Source organism: Nycticebus coucang, chromosome 4 (genome assembly GCF_027406575.1).
Source record: "Nycticebus coucang isolate mNycCou1 chromosome 4, mNycCou1.pri, whole genome shotgun sequence".
Taxonomy (NCBI): domain Eukaryota; kingdom Metazoa; phylum Chordata; class Mammalia; order Primates; family Lorisidae; genus Nycticebus; species Nycticebus coucang.
Window position 1 is genome coordinate 113429663 of NC_069783.1, and position 20938 is coordinate 113450600.

The following is a 20938-nucleotide window of genomic DNA, read 5'->3' on the forward strand; positions in this document are numbered from 1 at the left end:
TTTGAGACAGCCTCACTTTGTCACCTTTGGTAGAGTGCTATGGCATCATCGCTCACAGGAAGTTCAAATTCTGGGCTCAAATGATTCTCTTGTCTCAGCCTCCCAAGTAGCTGGGACTACAGGCATCTGCCACAAAACCTGACTATTTTTTTTTTTTAGAGATGGGGTCTTGCCCTTGTTCAGGCTGGTCTTGAACTCCTGAGCTCAGGCAATCCACCCGCCTTGGCCTCCCATGCAATTAAGATTTTTAAAAAAGGGCTTGGCGTCCGTAGCAAGGTGGTTACAGTGCCAGCCACATACACTGAGGCTGGCAGGTTCAAAGCCAGCCCAGAGCAGCTAAACAACAGTGACAACTGCAACAAAAAATAGCCGGGCATGATGGTTCGGTGCCTGTGGCTCAAGTGGCTAAGGCGCCAGCCACATACACCTGACCTCATGGGTTCGAATCCAGCCTGGGGCCCTCCAAACAACAATGATGGCTGCAAACCATAAATAGCCGGGTGCTGTGGCGGGTGCCTGTAGTCCCAACTACTTGGGAGGCTGAGGCAAGGGAATTACTTAAGCCCAAGAGTCTGAGGTTATTGTGAGTTGTGACACCACAGCACTCTACTGAGGGTGACAAAATAAAACTCTGTCTCAAAAAAATAAATAAAATAAAATAAAAAAAGATTTTTAAAAAAGCCTGTGGCTGGGTGTGGTGGTTCAAGTTTGTAATCTCAGATACAGATGGTGAGGCGGGGGATCACTTGAGTCCAGGAGTTTGAGATCAGCCTGGGCAACACAGCGAGATCCATCTCTTTTAGAAAAGTAAACAAACCAGGGTGGCGCCTGTGGCTCAAGGAGTAGGGCGCCGGTCCCATATGCCAGAGGTGGCGGGTTCAAACCCAGCCCCGGCCAAAAAAAAGAAAAGTAAACAAACCAAAAAAAAAACTCCACAAAAACCTTAAGAGCTAGAAATGGGGTAGGTGAGATCAAACAGGGCTATAAAAATGCACTCTGAACTCTACAGATATATTTTTTTCGGCCTCAAATGTTTATTTTCCTTAGAAAACACAAAGTGTCCTATAATCTGGTTTACATCTTTAGACTTTCACTAGAATTATTGGTAAAGAATTTTTACTTCCTTGGAGAAGCCCTTTCTATGCAAAGGCTGTTTCATTTCCTGTTTGTTATTTTTACCTTAGCTAAATAAATCTTTGTCAGGATTTCTTTTTTTTTTTTTGGTTAGGATTTCTTAACCAAGTTCTCAAGAGGCTTAGAAATGAGTTTTTTTTATTGAAAAATTTTTTTCAAATATTACGTGGAATAACCTGACAGTGTTTTGTAGAACATTCTCTCTTCTTATCACCTTAAAGAGGTTGTTTAGGAAATTCTGAAATAAAAGGAACTCATGGGAGTAGCGAAGGCTTCTCCTTATTAGAAACCCCGTATGACTTGGTTGACAAGGGAGCCCAGCTGTGTTTTAGTACTGCGGAGGGTTCGTGTACTTGCTTATGGTCCTCAATAAAGGAGCTGACAAGGCTAGAAACAAAACCCACTTATGTGCATTCTTTGTTGCCTGCTTTCCCTCATCTCCCTTAAAGTAAAATTGTTTCTTTAAATCTTCATGGTATTTCATTGGATGGATGCATCATGTTTTGCCCATCCATTTGTTTCAGGTGTTTATGCCTCCTTTCTCCATTCGTGTGGTCACCAGTCACCTAATATCTACAGCCCTGACTAAAGCAACTGCCTCCTGTTGCCACTTTGGATCTTCTTTGGAAATCTCATTTCTTAATACCAGTTCTAAATCTTGCCACTCTGTTCACCCTTACAACCCTGTCTTCCTTTTTAAAATTTTCAAATTGTTAAAAAAGAGTAATCTTGTTCTGCCTTACTTTTCACCTTTTGCTACTTTTTTGCTACCACCAGTACACTTTTTTCTTTTTTTTGAGACAGAGTCTCACTTTGTCACCCTCTGTAAAGTGCGATGTTGTCACAGCTCACAGCAACCTCAAACTCTTGGGCTTAAGCAATTCTCTTGCCTCAACCTCCCAAGTAGCTGAGACTATAGGCACCCGCCACAATGCCCCGCTATTTTTTGTTGTTGTTGTTGTTGTCATTGTTGTTTAGGAGGCTCAGGCCAGGTTCAAACCCACCAGCCCTGGTACATACGGCTGGCGCCCTAACCACTGAGCTATGGGCACCAAGCCTACTAGTACACTGTTGAAATGACTCTTGCTAAAGTCATCACCTACCTAGTAAGTGCAGAGATGAGTTCTTTCCATTCTCTGTGAGCAGTTGGCACTGCCACCACCTACACTCTTGGCTTTCCTCCTTTCCCTCCTTCTACCTGATTTTGTCATATTTTTCCTACGTCTCCCGCCACCCCTGGTTACTTTCCAGTCGTTGGATCCACTGCTGCTGGGCTCCAATCTGACCCCTCTGGCCCACCCTGACCTGGTCTATGGCCTGTCCAGGCTTAGCGGCCAGTGGGCATGGCTCCAGATGGAAATCATATGACATAAAATATTTGGATGACATCTGCTTGAAAGATCTTCCAGAATTACAGAAGACACATGTCTGGTTTTATGTCTTGTCTTCTTCCCTTCCCCACGCATTGTTAGAGGCCCATCCCAAATGTCATCATCTCTAATCCCAAACAGAATAAGTTCTGCCTTCCTTGCGTTCCTGGTGTGAGCTCCACAGTTGCCTCAACACCAGACACTGTGCTGTAGCTCCTGCTTCTCTCTTCACACAGACTGAGAAAATAGGAATCATGGAGTGTGACACATAGATTTGAATGAAAGCACATGGGTGTTGGATGAGTACCTTGTTTTTAGCAAGGGCTCCAGTTCTCCTTTTATAGAATAAGATGCAGAGATTTTGTGACTGCTCTTTCTACTTTTTTTACATGATTCCAGTTACTTCCAATTCCATAGCTTTGTTGCAGAATTGTGGTTGCCAAAAGCCTGATCACCAAATTAGTGGGGCATTGCTCTGTGGATGGTAAAAGCATACAGTTCAAATTCAGGCAGGGTCACAAGTTTCAAGATCAATGGAAACCACACTGAGCATTGTTTTCTTTTCATAGGGAATTCTAAAAATAATAATCTTAGCTCCTCTATAGAAATAGACGCCATAGGCAGTCACTTAGGAGATGTCTGATTTATCACTTCCAGACCTCACATGTATTCTCCCTTCTAAGGATAGCAAATACACTGAGCTGTCACTATGGGAACAGTACTGATTTTCCCCCTGGCTATTTGGAAAATGAGGTTACAGTTTGCTTGTTGAAACCGGACAGGGATTAGATGACTCAATAGCTGTATTTCATAAGCAGTTTTTCTTGACAGAGATTCCAACAGATGCATTAATATACAAAAAAATCTGAAGTTAACCTCTAAATTGACCCATAAATAATTGCCTGCCTTTTAAATAAGCCTAAATTCTCAAACATCAATGTTTAGAAAGGGAAGGCTATTTTTAGCCTGTTAGATATTGTTTTGGAAAATAGTGATCACCAGCATCATTGTTTTAATCCAGGCTCAGGGGACTTCTGGGCAGCTAGGGCTGATGGAAGCTGGATCACAGAATCTCTGTCCCTTCATTACCTAATTATACGTATTTAAAAACATGTCCAGGCTGGAGGTTAGAGCACAGACTCAACTGGTGTAGGCCCACAGCCTCCACCACTGCTGGGCTCCAACCTGACCCTTCTGGCCCAGCCTGACATAGTCTGTCCCGCTCAGGCTTAGCGGCCGGTGGGCCATGGCTCCAAATGGATATCATATGACACAGAATATTTGGGTAACATCTGCCCGAAAGATCTTTAAGAATTATAGAAGACAAAAACACTAATGCATTTGAGGCCGGGCACGGTGGCTTACGCTTGTAATCCCAACACTCTGAGAGGCCACGGCAAGTGGATTGCTTGAGCTCATAGGTTTGAGACCAGCCTGAGTAACAGCAAGACCCCGTCTTTAAAAATAGCCAGACATTGGCGGCGCCTGTGGCTCAAGGAGTAGGGCGCAGTCCCATATGCCGGAGGTGGCGGGTTCAAACCTAGCCCCGGCCAAAAAAAAAAAAAAAAATAGCCGGACATTGGGCGGTGCCTGTGGCTCAGTGAGTAGGGCACCGGCTCCATATGCGGAGGGTGGTGGGTTCAAACCCAGCCCCGGCCAAACTGCAACAAAAAAAATAGCCGGGCGTTGTGGCGGGCGCCTATAGTCCCAGCTGCTTGGGAGGCTGAGGCAAGAGAATCGCGTAAGCCCAGGAGTTAGAGGTTGCTGTGAGCCATGTGACGTCATGGCACTCTACCCGAGGGCGGTACAGTGAGACCCTGTGTCTACAAAAAAAAAAAAAATAGCCAGACATTGTGGCAAGCACCTGTAGTCCTAGCTACTTGGGAGGCTGAGGCAAGAGAATCACTTGAGCCTAAGAGTTTGAGGTTGCTGTGAGCTGTGATATTACAGCACTCTGCCGCAGGCAACAAAGTGAGACTCTGTCTCAAAAACAAAACACTAATGCATTTGAGAAAGTGGTAAAGTTTGGGGGGGGGAAAGAAGCAACTGCTTTCCTGATCTGCCGCTTGACTAGATGATAAGCTGTCCATGGACGTTAATAGCCAGAAGTCTGACAGCAATGAAGAGGACTATGACCCAAATTGTGAGGAAGAGGAGGAAGAAGATGAGTACCTTGGGGACACAGAGGACTATTATATGTGAAGTGGAGCAGCAGGGGGCAAGATGCCTTTGATCCAGAGGAATTACCAGTTCACCTGCTTGACCTACAAGGTGTCCAAGAGTGCCCTGAATGAGCACATGACCAACTTAGCCTCTGTCCTAAAGGTATCTCATTCATTTGCTAAACTTATATTAGTTAATTTGCACTGGCAATTCTCAGATATTGGACAGATACAAGTCCAGTTCTGCTCAACTACTTGTTGAGGCTCAGGTTCAGCCTAATCCATCAAAACATGTCCCTACAGCCCATCACTCTCACCATTGCACAGTGTGTATGCAGTTTGTGCAGAAGGAAAACGTACTCTCTCTGGCCTGTCAGTACCAGTTTTGCTGCAGCTGCTGGGAGCAGCATTGCTCAGTACTTGTCAAGGATGTCATGGGTATGGGAGTCCCTTGTATGGCTCAGGACTGTCCCCTCCGAACGCAAAGAGGGCTTTGTATTTCTTTTGTTTCCCAGTGAAGAATTGAGAGACAAATACAGGTGCTACCTCTTCAGGGACTATGGGGAGATTCATTACCAGCTCCAGCTGTGCCCTGGTGCAGGCTGTGCCATGGTTATTTGGGTACAGGAGCCTAGAGCTCACCATGTACAGGGCAACAAGGTCTTCTGTTTCAAGTGTGATTAGATATATCACACCCCCATAGACTGTGCCACAATCTGGAAATGGCTCACAACTTGTAGAGATGACTCTGGAACAGTCAACTACATTTGTGCTTGCACTAAAATCATCCCAAGTGCAACATCTGCATTGAGAAGAATGGAGGCTGCCATCACATGCAATGCTCTAAATGTAAACACGACTTTCACTGGATGTGTCTGGGTTGGAAGACTCATGGCGGTAAGTACTATGGATGCAGCTATTATAAGGAGAATCCTGACATTGTCAACCAGAGCCAGCTGGCCTAGGCGAGGGAAGCACTAAAGTACTTATTTTAGAGGCTGGGCATGGAGGCTTATGCCTATAATCCTAATACTGTGGAAGGCCAAGGCAGGTGGATTGCCTGAGCTCAGGAGTTCGAGACCAGCCTGAGCAAGCGTGAGACCCCCATCTCTAAAAATAGGCAGGCTTTGTGTGGACACTTGTAGTCCCAGATACCTAGGAGGCTGAGGCAAAAGGATCGCTTGAGCCCAAGAGAGTTTGAGGTTGCTGTGAGCTATGACACCAGAGCACTCTACTAAGGGTGACAAAGGGAGACTCTACAAAAACAAAAAGCAAACAAACAAAAAAAGAAGTACTTATTCTACTTTGAGAGGTGGGAAAATCACAACAAAAGCTTGCAGCTAGAGGCATAGACATTCTAGAAGATTATGAGAAGATTCAGGAGAGGGCCATAAATAATCTGGGGACATGGATCGACTGGCAATACCTACAAAATGCTGCCAAGCTCTTGGCCAGGTGTTGATACACTCTGTAGTACACCTACCCAATGCATATTACATGGAGTCTGGACCCAGGAAGAAACTGTTTGAATACCAGCAGGTTCAGCTGGAGGCTGAGATAGAAAATCTCTCATGGAAAGTGGAATGTGCAGACATCTATGACATAGGGGACTTGGAGAACCAGATGCACATAGCAGAACAGTAGAGGAGAACCCTATGAAAGGATTTCCATGATGCCTAGTTGGGACATGGATGTGCCAGAGTGAGGAAGATGTGGGTGCAAGGTCCCCCAACAGCCATACTGTGTGCTGCGGTCTCTGCCTTTCACCACCCCAGGCAACAACCAGGGCCCCACTCCTGAGAGACAGTGGCAGCACCTCTTAGTTAATTTCTGTTTTCTTCTCATCTTTTCACTTTTCATTTCTACCAGGGTAAAGGCAGAATTGGTTGAATTGGCCTTTTTTCAGGATTTTAAATTTCTCCCTGGATGATGATTGGGAGGGAGGGAGGGTTTTTTCTGAATGGCTATTAATTGTATTAGATCATTATAACTTATATAATTTTCAAAGGTTATACAGTTGTACAAAAAAAAAAGCCAAAACATAGCATAACACAGAGCCCTTCTAAAAAAATAAATTGGCAGCTCTGCGCCCGTAGCTCAATGGTTAGGGCGCCAGCCACATACACCGAGTCAGGCATGTTTGAACCCGGCCCTGGCCTGCTAAACAATGACAATTGCAACAAAAGAATGGCAGGTACCAGTAGTCCCAGCTACTTGGGAGGCTGAGGCAAGAGCATTGCTTGGGCCCAAGAGTTTGAGGTTACTGTGAGCTGTGCCACCATGGCACTCTACCAAGGGTGATATAGTTGAGACTCTGTCTCAAAAAAATAAATAAATAAGCATTGGCATGTTTAAAACAAAAACGTGGGCTGGGCTCAGTGGCTTATCACGCCTGTAATCCTAGCACTCTGGGAGGCCAAGGGATGGTGGTGGATAGCTTGAGCTCACGAGTTTAAGACCAGCCTAAGCAAAAGTGAGACCCCGTCTCTACTAAAAATAGAAAAACCACCGGGTGCAGTGGCTCACACCTATAATCCCATTCACTGAGGGAGAATTGCTTGAGCTCAGAAGTTTAAGACTTGCCTGAGCAAGAGTGAGATCCCAACTCATGAAAAAAAATGGAAAAACCCAGCCAGGCGCCTGTAATCCCAGTGGCTTCCAGAGGCTGAGGCAGTGGGATACCCACAACCCAAGTCTGAGGCTTCAGTGAGCTATGGCACCACTGCACTCTGCTCAGGGGCATAGGGTGAGACTCTGTCTCAACAACAACAAAAATAATAAAAAAATAAAAATAGAAAAACTGAAGTGAGAGGATCACTTGAGCCCAAGAGTTGGAGACTGCTGTGAGCTATGATACCACGGTACTCTACCCAGGGTAACAGCTTGAGACTCTGTCTCCAAAAAAATAAAAATAAAAAAATTGTCCAGCTGAAAGCAAGAAAGCCAATTCACTTCATGCTGTAAACTTTAAAATTGGCAACCAAGAAGAAAAGTAAAATTGTGGTTTGGCTCCAACGCTATGTCTCAGTGATAAGTGAATAAGAAGGTGAACAGTGAAATGCCAAGAATTTTTACTCTAATTCTCTCCGTCTCTGTGGCCAGTCCAATTTGGAAAAATTAGACTGAGGATGTGAGCAGGCAGCCTGGAGGAAAAGTCAAGGAAAACTCTTTGTGGCTAGGGGCCCTCTTCTACTGCCTCAGGATTTTATTAGAGGTGAGAAAAACTGCCAGTTATCATTTTCCACAGCTAGTCTAGCCAACAAACATGGCTGATGGGCTATTTTTCTCAGTCCAGGGAGGGTACAGCCTTTCAAGATGTCCTCATGGAACCCAGCTCTTCCTTTCTACCTGCTCTCCTTAGCAGGGAGCTTTTGTCCATGGGATCATGGGGTCACTTTCCAGGAGGAAGCAGTGGAGAAGGATAAAGTAGGAAAAGGCACAGAGCTTCTTCTCAAATAGCTCTATCTTTTAATTTGGGGAAGAAAGTTTACATTTCTATAATAATGACTCATAACCACCACCATCAAAAGAAGGTTCCAGTCTCTAGGAAGCAAAGGCAACACAGCAGGTAAGAACTGATGTTGAGAGTAGAGCATACGTTGAGAGGGCAGTGGTAGTAGGCCTGGAATATGTGCCCCAAGGCTGAAGCCTGAGGACATTCTGCTGTGGGAATAAGATTACCTCTGTTAAGATGGAGTGATTGAGATTCAGGACACTAAAGGAAAGTCTTGGGGGAGATCTCCAGCAAATTCTCTGTGTGGCCTCAACTCTTCTCACTCCCCCACCCCTTTGCCTCTAATCCCCCTGGCTATAGGAAGGTATAGACTCCAGGAGGCATGTAATGTTGCTTTGTCCCATTATTGGTGATGTTAATTTTGGTCATTTCCTAAGTTTAAAACATTTGCAAGGGCTTGGCACCTGTGTTCAGTGGTTAGAGCACTAGCCACATACACCAAGGCAGGTGGGTTTGAACTTGGCCTGGGCCTGCTAAACAATGACAATTGCAACAACAACAAAAAATTAGCCAGGTGTTGTGGACCTATAGTCCTATGGCACCTATAGTCCAGCTACTTGGGAGACTGAGGCAAAAGAATCACTTAAGTCTAAGAGTTTGACTTAACTCTTCTATGGGCTGTGACATCATGGCACTCTACCAAAGGCAACACAGTGAAACTCTGTCTCAAAAAATAATAAATAAATAAATAAATAAATAAATAAATAAATAAAACATTTGCAAGGTAAAAGGAAAAAATATACAGAGAATATGAGTAACAAAATTTTAGGTGGTAGAGCTTTAAAAAAGTGGAAATATACAAACTCTCTTTTATATCAGGATGATATTTGATATTACCTGAAATTAAAATTTATGTGATAGGTAGATAGGCTGATCACTCCATAGGCCCTCCAATTCAGGGTAAAGTGTGCAGGTGGGTTATCCCTGCTGCTCCTTTTAGATCACCAAAAAAAGAAGAGAGGAGCCTAAAGGCAGCCCAGTCATCAATAGGACTATCCCTATGTGGGGGATCAGCATAACAAGCGGGTTAAGAACATTGGACTCCTGCTCAGCAGTTTAGATTAGGGAAGTTAAGATATCTGCCGTGCAGGGACTAAACCTGCTTTCCCCCTCTCCTTTTCTAAATGTACATTATCAGGCCTTCCAGACATTCCAGATTACTCCATCTGCCTAGGAGCTGAGGTTTTCCTCTAATACTATTTCTGAGCATAAGAAAAGACCCCTGAGACATTGGAGCAGTGCTGCATTGCCTCATTCTGCCACTCAGTGCATGAGGCAATGTATGCCTCTCCAGGCTTCTCAGACTTGATGCATTAAGTTGATGTGAAGTCTCCTTCCTTAAGCACAGTCTCCTTTGGTGGCCCCTAGACCAGGTCGGGGTCACTCCATAACCCTGACAAATTTATACATACTAAGGAAATTACATTAACTTCCTTTTAGAAAATTTTTACTTAAAAGTTTTGCAAAATTGGGTGGCGCCTGTGGCTCAGTGAGTAGGGCGCCGGCCCCATATACCGAGGGTGGCAGGTTCAAACCCAGCCCCTGCCAAACCGCAACAAAAAAATAGCTGGGCGTTGTGGCGGGTGCCTGTAATCCCAGCTGCTCGGGAGGCTGAGGCAAGAGAATCACGTAAGCCCAAGAGCTGGAGGTTGCTGTGAGCCATGTGACGCCACGACACTCTACTGAGGGCAGTAAAGTGAGACTCTTGTCTCTACAAAAATAAAATTAAAAAAAAAAAAAGTTTTGCAAAATAAGGCTTGGCATCTGTAGCTCAGCAGCTGGGACACCAACCACATACACCAGAGCTGGTGGGTTCAAATCCAGCCCGGGCCTGCCAAACAATGACAAGTACAACTAAAAAATAAGCTGGGTGTTGTGGTGGGCGCCTATAGTCCCAGCTACTTGAGAGGCTGAGGCAAGAGGATCACTTAAGCCCAAGAGTTTGAGGTTACTGTGAGCTATGATGCCACGTCACTCTACCAGGTGACAAAGTGAGACTCTGTCTCAAAAAGAAAATTTTTTTTACAAAATAAATATGTAGTCTGGGTGCTGGCTCACACCTGTAATCCTAGCACTCTGGGAGATTGAGGCAGGTAGATTGCTTGAGTTTAGGAGTTTGAGACCAGCCTAAGAGTGAGACCCTGTCTCTACTAAAAATTGAAAAACTATCCAGTCATTGTGGAGGTACCTCTAGTCCCAGCTGCTAGGGAGGCTGAGGCTAGAGAATCTCTTGAGCTCCAAGAGTTTGAGGTTGCTATGAGCCATTGCACTTTCTCCAGGACAATAGACTGAGAGTCTGTCTCAATAAGTAAGTAAGTAAATAAATAAATAGTATGTGGTGGTGCCTGTGGCTCAAAGGGGTAGGGTGCCGGCCCCATGTGCTGGAGGTGGTGGGTTCAAACCCAGCCCTGGCCAGAAACTGCAAAAAATAAATAAATAAAAATAAACAAATAGTATACAGTGCACCTATGGCTTAGAACCATATCTTATGGTAAAGAACATTTTGTTGCTTTCAACAGTTGCTTTTATTTTTTTTTTTGTAGAGACAGAGTCTCACTGTACCACCCTTGGGTAGAGTGCCATGAGGTCACACGGCTCACAGCAACCTCTAACTCTTGGGCTTACGTGATTCTCTTGCCTCAGCCTCCCGAGCAGCTGGGACTACAGGTGCCCGCCACAACACCCGGCTATTTTTCTGTTGCAGTTTGGCCGGGGCTGGATTTGAACCCGCTACCCTCAGCATATGAGGCCGGCACCCTACTCACTGAGCCACAGGCGCCGCCCTCAACAGTTGCTTTTGTTTACTTCAATTTTTATTTCTCCTATTAAAGTGAAATTAAATTTGCTTTTTTCTCCTATCTTTCCTTCTCACTACACACACACACATACACACACGGAGATGTCTGACATGTTATTTACCTATTATTATTTCTAAGTGGTAGAACTGGATAAATTTTTCCTTCCTTTTTGTCTTTTTCTATGTTGCTGATTTTTTTTTTAAGAGTAGTGTTATTTAAACAAAAATAATAAAGTTATGTTTTTCAAATTAGACTTTTTTATCAGGTATATGTGTGTGTATATATGTTTTGTTTGTTTGTTTTGAGACAGTCTCACTATGCCACCCTCGGTAGAGTGCCGTGTCTTGGACTTAATTGATTCTCTTGCCTCAGCCTCCCAAGTAGCTGGGATTACAGGCACCCAACACAATGCCCAACTATTTTTTTGTTGTTGCAGTTGCCATTATTGTTTAGCTGGCCTGGGCTGGGTTCAAACCCACCAGCCTTGATGTATGTGGCTGATGCCATAACCACTGTGCTACGGGTGCCAAGCCTATACGTATTCTTTTTAAACAAGAGTTTTGCTCTGTTGCCCAAGCCTGAGTGTGGTGGAGTCAGCCTAACTCACAGCAACCTCAGACTCCAGGGTTTAGGCAATCCGCCTGCCTCAGCCTTCCGAGCAGCTGAGACTACAGGCAACTGCCAAGACACCCAGCTAAGTTTTTCTACTTTTAGTAGAGATGAGGTCTCACTCTTCCATAGGCTGATCTTGAACTCCTGAGCTCAAGTGATCCTCCCTCCTCAGCTTCCCAGAGTGCTAGGATTATAGGTGTAAGCCACCTTGCCTAGCCAATAAAGGAATTTTTTTTATATAAAAAATTTATCTACAACTTAGGGAATTACTGAAGCCAAAACCTCTCATTTGTTTGGGTTCTTTTACTCAATTTGGCATGTTCGGGCATTACATTTAAGAAATGGTCCAAGGGATACTGACGGTCAGTTCCTGAAGGTCTTTATACAGCCTACAGATTTTCTTTCTGTCTGTTTTAAGTTTCTTGCTTGAGATGTACCTCTAGACTTCTCCAGGGTCCCCTTACTATGTCTAGGTTTTGAGGGGATTTATAGAAAGCCTTTCCTTAACTCTGGGATGTCATCTACCCTGAAAATGACTGCCAGAGTGTCTAGGCCAGAGAGTATGGTCCTTTCCACTTTGCCCCTGCCTAGTTAAGGATGTTTGTAGCTGGACAGAGGATGCACTAAAGATATGGGAAGAGCAGCTGCTGTCTTCAGCACCTGGGAGTCAAAGGTAAAGATGAATGTGACTTGTGCACTACGTACGGAACTACTTTGTATGTGTTGCCTTCAGTCAGTCTCAGTCCCCCCGCTCTGTGGCCACACTGTCAACATCTTTCTTTGATAAAGGACAGTGATACCTCTGTGTATGTATTTGAGGATGTAAATATTCTCACATATATTTATTTACGTAGTTTGTGTACATATTCACATAAACTCAAACCAGTCTTAAGGCGTGCTGTCTTTCCTGCATGTTGTAAGAACTTACGTTGGTAACTTAATGCATAATTGCTGGAGGTTGAGTTCCCTGGGAAACAGGCTGAGAGAGTGTTTAGTGTGAATGATATTAAGGTGTGCCCTTGGGGCAGCACCCTTGGAAAGAGGCAAAAGCAACTAGATTGGGCAGAGGGAGAAGTTGCTCTGTGATGCAGTCCTGGTGACACCCTAGATCTACCTCGTGGGCCTATCAGAGTTGTGCCAAATTGGACTGAGATGTCAGTGTTTTTATTGTCCCACAGTGATAGTCATTGCATGTGATCCATCCTAGGAAGGGGTGTGACCCTGGTCGAGATAGCTCTGCAGCTGTGGTGATCCCTGAAGGGGCTGCCCGCTGGACTCTCTGCTGACCCAGATGCTGAGCAGCAAGGCTTGCCTTGAAAGGGAGATGTAAGCAGCACATCACTGTGTCCCCCTCACTCTCCTTTTCTTCTCTTTTGGAAAGAGCTTTGCCACAGAAAATTACTAAATTCTCCTCTTCCTTTTTCCTCATTACCTTCCCTATTTCCAAGAGCAGAAGTCTGTCTGTCTATGTGTGGGAGGCTAGCCTAGAAATTCTCAGACACAGGGAATGTGTTCTCTGCTATCAAGGTAGAACTGCTATTTTGGACTTCGGAACACACTTGCTTAGTTAGAGAAAAGACTGAAATAGCCCAAATGTGAACCACTTCACTGGAGAACTTGGTGAGAAAAGAATTGGTTTAGCAATAGCTTGATTAGACTAGTTCAGCAGAGAGAGAACCCTGGCTTTTGAGTGCCACTACTAACTCATAACATTGAAATCACCAGCTTACTATCTGGCACATTGGTTCACACTCTGCATATTTTACTGTCTATTATGTGCCTGTTGGTGTTCAAAAAATATAGGAGATAGCAATAAACAAAACAAAAGTGCTGCTCCTCTCCGAAGATTTTTTTTTTATTTTTGGAGACAGAGTCTTACTCTGTCTCTGGGTAGAGTGCTATGGCATCATAGCTCACAGCAACATCAGTCTCTTGGGCTCAAGTGATCTTCTTGCCTCAGCCTCCCAAGTAGCTGGGACCATAGGCACCCACCACAATGCCTGATTAGTTTTTTTTTTTTTTTGTAGTTTTTGGCTGGGGCTGGGTTTGAACCTACCACCTTCAGCATATGGGACAGGCGCCTTACTCCCAGTTGAGCCACAGGCACCACCCCCAGTTTTTGAGCCACAGGCACCACCCCCAGTTTTTCTCTGTTTAGTAGAGATGGGGTTTCGTTTATGCTCAGGCTGGTATTGAACTCTTGAGCTCAAGCAATCCACCCTACTCAGCCTCCCAGTGCTAGGATTATAGGTGTGAGCCACTGTGCCTGGCCTCTTTCTGAATTTTTTTTTTTTTTTTGAGACAGAGTCTCACTACGTCACCCTTGGTAGAGTGCCCTGGCGTCACAGCTCACAGAAACCTCAAACTCTTGGGCTTAAGCGATTCTCTTGCCTCAGGCACCCGCCACAATGCCTGGCTATTTTTTTGTTGTAGTTGTCATTATTGTTTTAGCTGGCCTAGGCCAGGTTCAAACCCACCAACCTCAGTGTATGTGGCTGGCGCCCTACCCAGTGAACTACGGGTGCCAAGCCTTCTCTGAATATTTTTATTCAAGTGATTTTTTTTTTTTCTTTTTTTTTTGGAGGCAGAGCCTCAAGCTGTCGCCCTGGGTAGAGTGATGTGGTCACAGCTCACAGCAACCTCCAATTCCTGGGCTCAAGTGATTCTCCTGCCTCTGCCTCCCAAGTAGCTGGGACTACAGGCACCCGCCACAACACCCAGCTATGTTTTTTTTGGTTGCAGCCATCATTGTTGTTTGGCAGGCCTGGGCTGGATTCAAACCTGCCAGCTTAGCCGCTTGAGCCACAGGCGCCAAGCCTATTCAAGTGATTTTTACCGGCCCTACAAAAGGAGGAGTTATGTATATAATAACCTTGAACTTGTACATGTCCTTCATTTTACACACTAATATTTTTCTTAGTTTGAATGACAGATTTAAAGCAAAGCACCCACCGTGTTTATTTACAAAATAATTTTGTGGGTAGATGGGCTCTTTGACATTTTTCTGGCCCACAGTGTTCCCCAAACTGATTGCTTACACACTATTTTTACTGAATATTATTCTCTTAAATAGTTTTCTTTAACCCTCCTTCTTTTTCTTTTACTTAACCAATGCTTTCTTTTTATTTTGACCGGGGCCGGGTTTGAACCCACCACCTCTGGTATATGGGGCCGGCACCCTACTCCTTTGAGCCACAGGTGCCACCCAAGCCATGCTCTCTTTTTAAACTTTTTTTTTTTTTTTTTAAGAGACAGAGTCTTAGTTTGTCACCCTTGGTAGAGTGCAATGGTGTCACAGCTCACAGCAACCTTCAGCTCTTGGGCTTAGGCAATTCTCTTGCCTCAGCCTCCTAAGTAGCTGGGACTACAGGCACTTTGTTTATTTGGGTTCCAGGTTTGACCTATTATGAGTAAGGTTACTTTCAAAATTCATGAAGAGGCCAGGGCATATGTTTTTATTTATTTATTTATTGTTGTAGAGACAAAGTCTCACTTTGTCACCCTCAGTAGAGTGCTGTGCGTCACAGCTCACAGCCACCTCCAGCTCTTGGGCTTAGGTGATTCTCTTGCCTCAGCCTCCTGAGTAGCTGGGACTACAGGCGCCCGCCACAATGCCTGGCTATTTTTTGTTGCAGTTTGGCCGGGGCCAGGCTCGAACCCGCCACCCTCGGTACATGGGGTCGGAGCCCTACTCACTGAGCTACAGGTGCTGCCCACTAGTCAAGTACATTATTGTTAAAATTAAGTGCTCACTAATTTTTTGTTTTCATCGTTTTTTAAGTTATGCATTCTCATTCATATAAGATTCAAGTAATGCTGAGTGGAGTGACACACTCTTATAGCCCCAGCTATTTTTTGTTGCAGTTTGGCCCAGGCTGGGTTTGAACCCGCTACCCTTGGTATATGGGGCCCGCACCCTACCCACTGAGCCACAGGTGCCACCCCACATATGTTTTTATTTATCTTGCCTAACTAGGTATAGAATTTTCTGGGATGGTAAGGGTGTGTTTAGCTTTATAAGAAATTGTCGGGGGCGGTGCCTGTGGCTCAGTCAGTAAGGCACCGGCCCCATATACCGAGGGTGGCGGGTTCAAACCCGGCCGGCTGAACTGCAAACCAAAAAAAAGCGGGGCGTTGTGGCGGGCGCCTGTAGTCCCAGCTACTCGGGAGGCTGAGGTAAGAGAATTGCTTCAGCCCAGGAATTGGAGGTTGCTGTGAGCTGTGTGATGCCATGGCACTCTACTGAGGGCGATAAAGTGAGACTCTGTCTCTACAAAAAAAAAAAAAGAAATTGTCGGGTGGCACCTGTTGCTCAGTGAGTAGGGCGCTGGCCCCATATACCAAGGGTAGTGGGTTCAAACCCGGCCTCGGCCAAACTGCAACCAAAAAATAGCCAGGCGTTGTGGCAGGCTCCTGTAGTCCCAGCTGCTCGGGAGGCTGAGGCAAGAGAATCGTGTAAGCCCAAAAGCTGGAGGTTGCTGTGAGCCGTGTGATGTCATGGCAATCTACCAAAGGCAGTAAAGTGAGCCTCTGTCTCTACAAAAAAGAAAAAGAGGGTGGTGCCTGTGGCTCAAAGGAGTGGGGCGCCGGTCCCATATGCCGGAGGTGGTGGGTTCAAACCCAGCCCTGGCCAAAAACTGCAGAAAAAAAAAAAAAAAGAAAAAGAAATTGTCAGTTTTCCAAAGTGACTGTTAGTGTATATTTTTACCAGCAGTTTATGACATTTCCAGTTACTCTGTATGATTCTAGTATGTAGTTCATTTGTCTTTTAAATATTATGCATTTTATCCATTTGTCAACTACATAACCATTGGGATACAGGCCTTGGGTACTTCCAAGTTACACTCCATAATTAGCATTTTCCTGATGACTAATCATGTTGAGCATCTTTTCCTGTGCTTATTGGGCATTTATCTTTTCTTTGGTAAAATGTTCAGATCTTGTGCCCATTTTAAAAATGTGGTTGTTTATCTGCATATTATAAAATTGTGAGAAGTCTTAATAATATATTCTGGATACAAGTTTTTATTAGGTTGTGTTTTGAAAATGTTTTCTTTGGCAGCACCTGTAGCTCAGTCAGCAGGGCACTGGCCACCTACACCAAGGGTGGTGGGTTCGAACTCGGTGCTGGCCAGCTAAAAACAAAACAAAACAAAACCAGTGCAACTGCAACAAAAAAAAATAGCTGGGCATTGTGGCGGGTGCCTGTAGTCGCAGCTACTTGGGAGGCTGAGGCAAGAGAATTGTTTAAGTCCAAGAGTTGGAGGTTGCTGTAAGCTGTGATGCTACGGCACTCTACCCAGGGCGACAGCTTGAGACTCTTGTCTCAAAAAAAAGAAAGAAAGAAAATATTTTCTTACCATCTTTACACATTTTTTTTTTTTTTTGGCCAAGGCAGGATTTGAACCCGCCACCTCCAGCATATGGGACCTGTGCCCTACTCCTTGAGCCACAGGCGCTGCCCCATCTTTATACTTTTGTAACAATGTCTTAGAAGAGCAGAAGTTGGGCGGCTCCTGTGGCTCAGCGAGTAGAGCACCAGCCCCATGTGCCGAGGGTGGCGGGTTCAAACCCACCCCCGGCCAAACTGCAACAAAAAAATAGCCTGGTGTTGTGACGGGCGCCTGTAGTCCCAGCTGCTTGGGAGGCTGAGGCAAGAGAATCGCGTAAGCCCAAGAGTTAGAAGTTGCTGTGAACCGTGTGACGTCATGGCGCTCTACCTGAGGGCAGTACAGTGAGACTCTGTCTCTACAAAAAAAAAAGAAGAGCAGAAGTTTCAGTGAAGTACGCTGACAAGCCATAAAAGCACTGACACCCAGTACCAATGAACATACGTAGTTACAAGAGCTTGTTTTCTAAATACTCTTCACTAAAAGGAACTAGGAGTCATTGCAGAAATGGCTAATTCTAGTGCTGAGATGGAAAGATGACCCTGGAATATTTTGAGTATCAAAAAGTAAGGAAGTGCTCAAAGAATAATGGAAATTAGTGAAAAGCACATCAGAAACATCTTGAAAGAGTTCCCACTGGCCAAATCTGAGATAATTTGAGTACCAAAAAAAAAAAAAAAAAAGTAGTGGATTATAACTTATTTAATAACATAGGAAATCATGAGTCTGAACTGATATGAATAAATGGGAGAAAAGCAGAAGCCCTCCTTATGGTAGGATGCCAACTAATAAATGCATGAAATGATAGAATTATAAAAATTACCATCTGCTAACCATCATAGAATAATTTATTCAGGCAAAAATCGTTAATTGCTGCTAAAACAAGTAGATGAAAGTTTGTTGAAGAACATGATATTCACATAGTTTTAAATTATGTAGTACATCAATACATAAAAGGCATATTAATTACAAAGAAAAAAATAGTACATTTCCAGTGGAGAAACATGGAAAATACTTCCTTAGCCAAGTCACTGAAGTTAATCTCATCAAAATTCAGTGTGCACCTCCTAATACCATGTGCTGAGAAGGACCCAGGACTGCTTCTGTGTTGTTCCTGTCAAAAAAGTGTATGAAAAAAAAAAGTGCATGATCTGACTCTTAACTACATGGAAATAGTAGATAAACCATACTGACAGATGTTCTGTAAGATAACTCACTGATATTCTTCAAAACTATCAAGGTTACAAAGGACAAAGAAAAAGAATGAGGAATTGATTGAAGGACTATGATTATCCTGAATTGAGGATAAGAGTCTTGTACCAGGGCGGCGCCTGTGACTCAGTGGGTAGGGTACCAGCCCCAGATGCCAAGGGTGGCGGGTTCAAACTCAGCCCTGGCCAAACTGCAACAAAAAATAGCCGGGCGTTGTAGCGGCCACCTGTGGTCCCAGCTGCTCGGGAGGCTGAGGCAGGAGAATCGCCTGAGCCCAGGAGTTGGAGGTTGCTGTGAGCTGTGTGATGCCATAGCACTGTACCAGGGGTGATAAAGTGAGACTCTGTCTCTACAAAAAAAAAAAAAAAGAGTCTTGTACTAAAAAGAGGAAAAAGATTGTTTTCTATAAAAATCAGTACAATAAGCACTAAAATTCTATTCCTTAGGAGTTTAGGCACACTGGATCATCCAAGAAAGAGGGAGGAACCTCTGCATATACTTTTTGGAGCATTGAATGATGTTTTTTCAAATGTTCATTAATTTGTATTTTTTCTGTTGTGAATTACCTGCCATGTTCTTTATCCACTTATATATTCATTGTATACATTTTCCAGTCTTGAGTTTATTGATATTTTTGTTTTAATTTTTAAATTATGAAATTAAAACAGATTTCTTATTTAAAAAGTAAATTGTATAAAGGGTATAAAGACCAAAATGAAAGCTCCTTATTTCCACTTTCCATTCTCCAGATGTTCTCCTTCTCATTTCATTTTTTAAAGTTTGCTTCCCACTCTTTCTACTTCCTTTCACTCTAAAAATTTATAGGGTGGCACCTGTGGCTCAAGGAGTAGGGCGCCGGTCCCATATGCCAGAGGTGGTGGGTTCAAACCCAGCCCCGGCCAAAAAAAAAAAATAAATAAATAAAAATTTATAAATATTTCTGTGAATTACTTATGCAGCAAAAGCATACATCTTAATGCAGGAAAGCAAATAGTCTCCAGTGAAAAAAATTTTATGTTAACCTCTGTAGATTTCATGATAAATGTGTATTTATGTTCAAAACCCATGTTTACGCATAGTTAAGAATTTTTAAAATATGAAGACCTTATAGCAAAGCATATGTACAACTGATACGTAATTAATAATGCCTATAGCCAACAGTAAGCTAGTAGCTTAAATTCTGGGCTACTGGACGTCATTATGTAATCTTTGGTGTTATCCTTTGATTTTAACAAAGCACATAGAAGAACCTTTTCACTCTTTTGTTTTATTAATGGTGTGAATTGAAATTGGCATTTGGGGTTGTATGCAGTGGCTCACGCTTGTGATCACAGCACTTTAGGAAGCTGAGGTAGAAAGGTTGCTTGAGTCTGGAGTTCCACATCAGCCTGGGTTAACATAGTACCCTGTCTCAACTATAACTATTTTCAAAATGAGCTGAGCATGGCCAGGCTTGGTGGCTTACGCCTGTAATCTTAGCACTCTAGGAGGCCGAGGTGGGTGGATTGCTTGAGCTCACAAGTTCAAGAGCAGCCTGAGCAAAAGCGAGATCTCATCACTACTAAAATAGAAAAACTAAGGCAAGAGAATCACTTGAACCTAAGAGTTTGAGGTTGCTGTGAGCTATGATACCACGGCACTCTACTCTACCATGGGATATAAAGTGAGACACTGTCTCAAAAAAGAAAAAACAAACAAAAAAGAGCCGAGTATGCTGGCATGCACCTGTAGTCTCAGCCATTTGGGAGTCTGAGGTGGGAGGATTATTTGAGCCCAGGAGTTAAAGGTTATAGTGAGCTATGATCATACCATAGCCTAAGTGACAATTGAGACCCTCTCCCTAGGAAAAAACATGGTATTTGGCTCACTTATGTGTGGTACAGAGTAGAGGTAAAGATTAGTCTTCCTTCACAAGATTACCTAAATCTTTTGTTTTTTTTTATTCTTCATAAGATAATAGGATTTTCGAACTAACGGGCCACTGGAAATTCTTTTATAATACCTTCCTTGTTTTGTAGGTGAGAAACAAATGCTTGGAATATAGTAGCCACACCATAAATGTGTGTTGAATTAATGAATGAGTAAAATGAGGCCCATATAAAGTAAATTACCTGTTCCTAGTCCTCCTCAAGTTAGTGACCTCTGTGGTTTAAGTAAAGGAACCAGATGTTAACAGTGGTGCATTTACTTATTTAACACATACTTATTGAATACTTATGATGTTCTGGTATTGTTCAGTGTGTTATTATTTAATATTTAAACTCTTGAGTTCTTAGAGAAGGAGAGTCATTGAGATCCCAAGCTATTTATAAAGAATAACTGTCCATCCTGTGATACAGTGACCACTCTTCATTGCCTGGGAGGAAAGCCCATTGCTTTGGTTGTCCTGGAGCTTGGGGGTGTGGTGTGTGGAATGAGAAATAGGCCTGTGGACTTAATATGAACTAAACTTTTTTGTATTTTTTCCCTCAGCTGGAAGAGGAAAGATCTGTGCTCAATAATCAGTTGTTAGAAATGAAAAAAAGGTAAGCTTTCTTTCTCTCTTCATTGTTGTATGTGTGTTTAATAAGGAAAATGTCTGAGCATATGTGGTAACTTGTAATAGAAAACAAGTGACCTTATATTCAGAAAATGGCACTGTGATAATTTGGTGCACATAACTGACAAATTATTAAAATCCCTTTGCAGGTATTTCACTATTCTTAAGCAAAAAGTTTGAACATGTGTTTAAGCCATGTTTAGTTGC

The 20938-nt window shown here is 43.6% G+C and overlaps 1 protein-coding gene and 1 pseudogene across 12 annotated transcripts in view; both read left to right on the plus strand.

Annotated features, from left to right (window-relative positions):
- Window positions 1-20938, plus strand: part of CLIP1 (CAP-Gly domain containing linker protein 1) — a 159902-nt gene that overhangs the window by 124204 nt on the left and 14760 nt on the right. For all 12 annotated transcript variants that reach the window (XM_053586972.1, XM_053586959.1, XM_053586964.1 and 9 more), the window contains one exon: window positions 20665-20717. In XM_053586972.1, coding sequence (XP_053442947.1) covers window positions 20665-20717 — 53 coding nt within the window. The remainder of the gene's footprint in view (window positions 1-20664; window positions 20718-20938) is intronic.
- On the plus strand, window positions 4320-6423 carry LOC128583093 (E3 ubiquitin-protein ligase ARIH2-like; annotated as a pseudogene).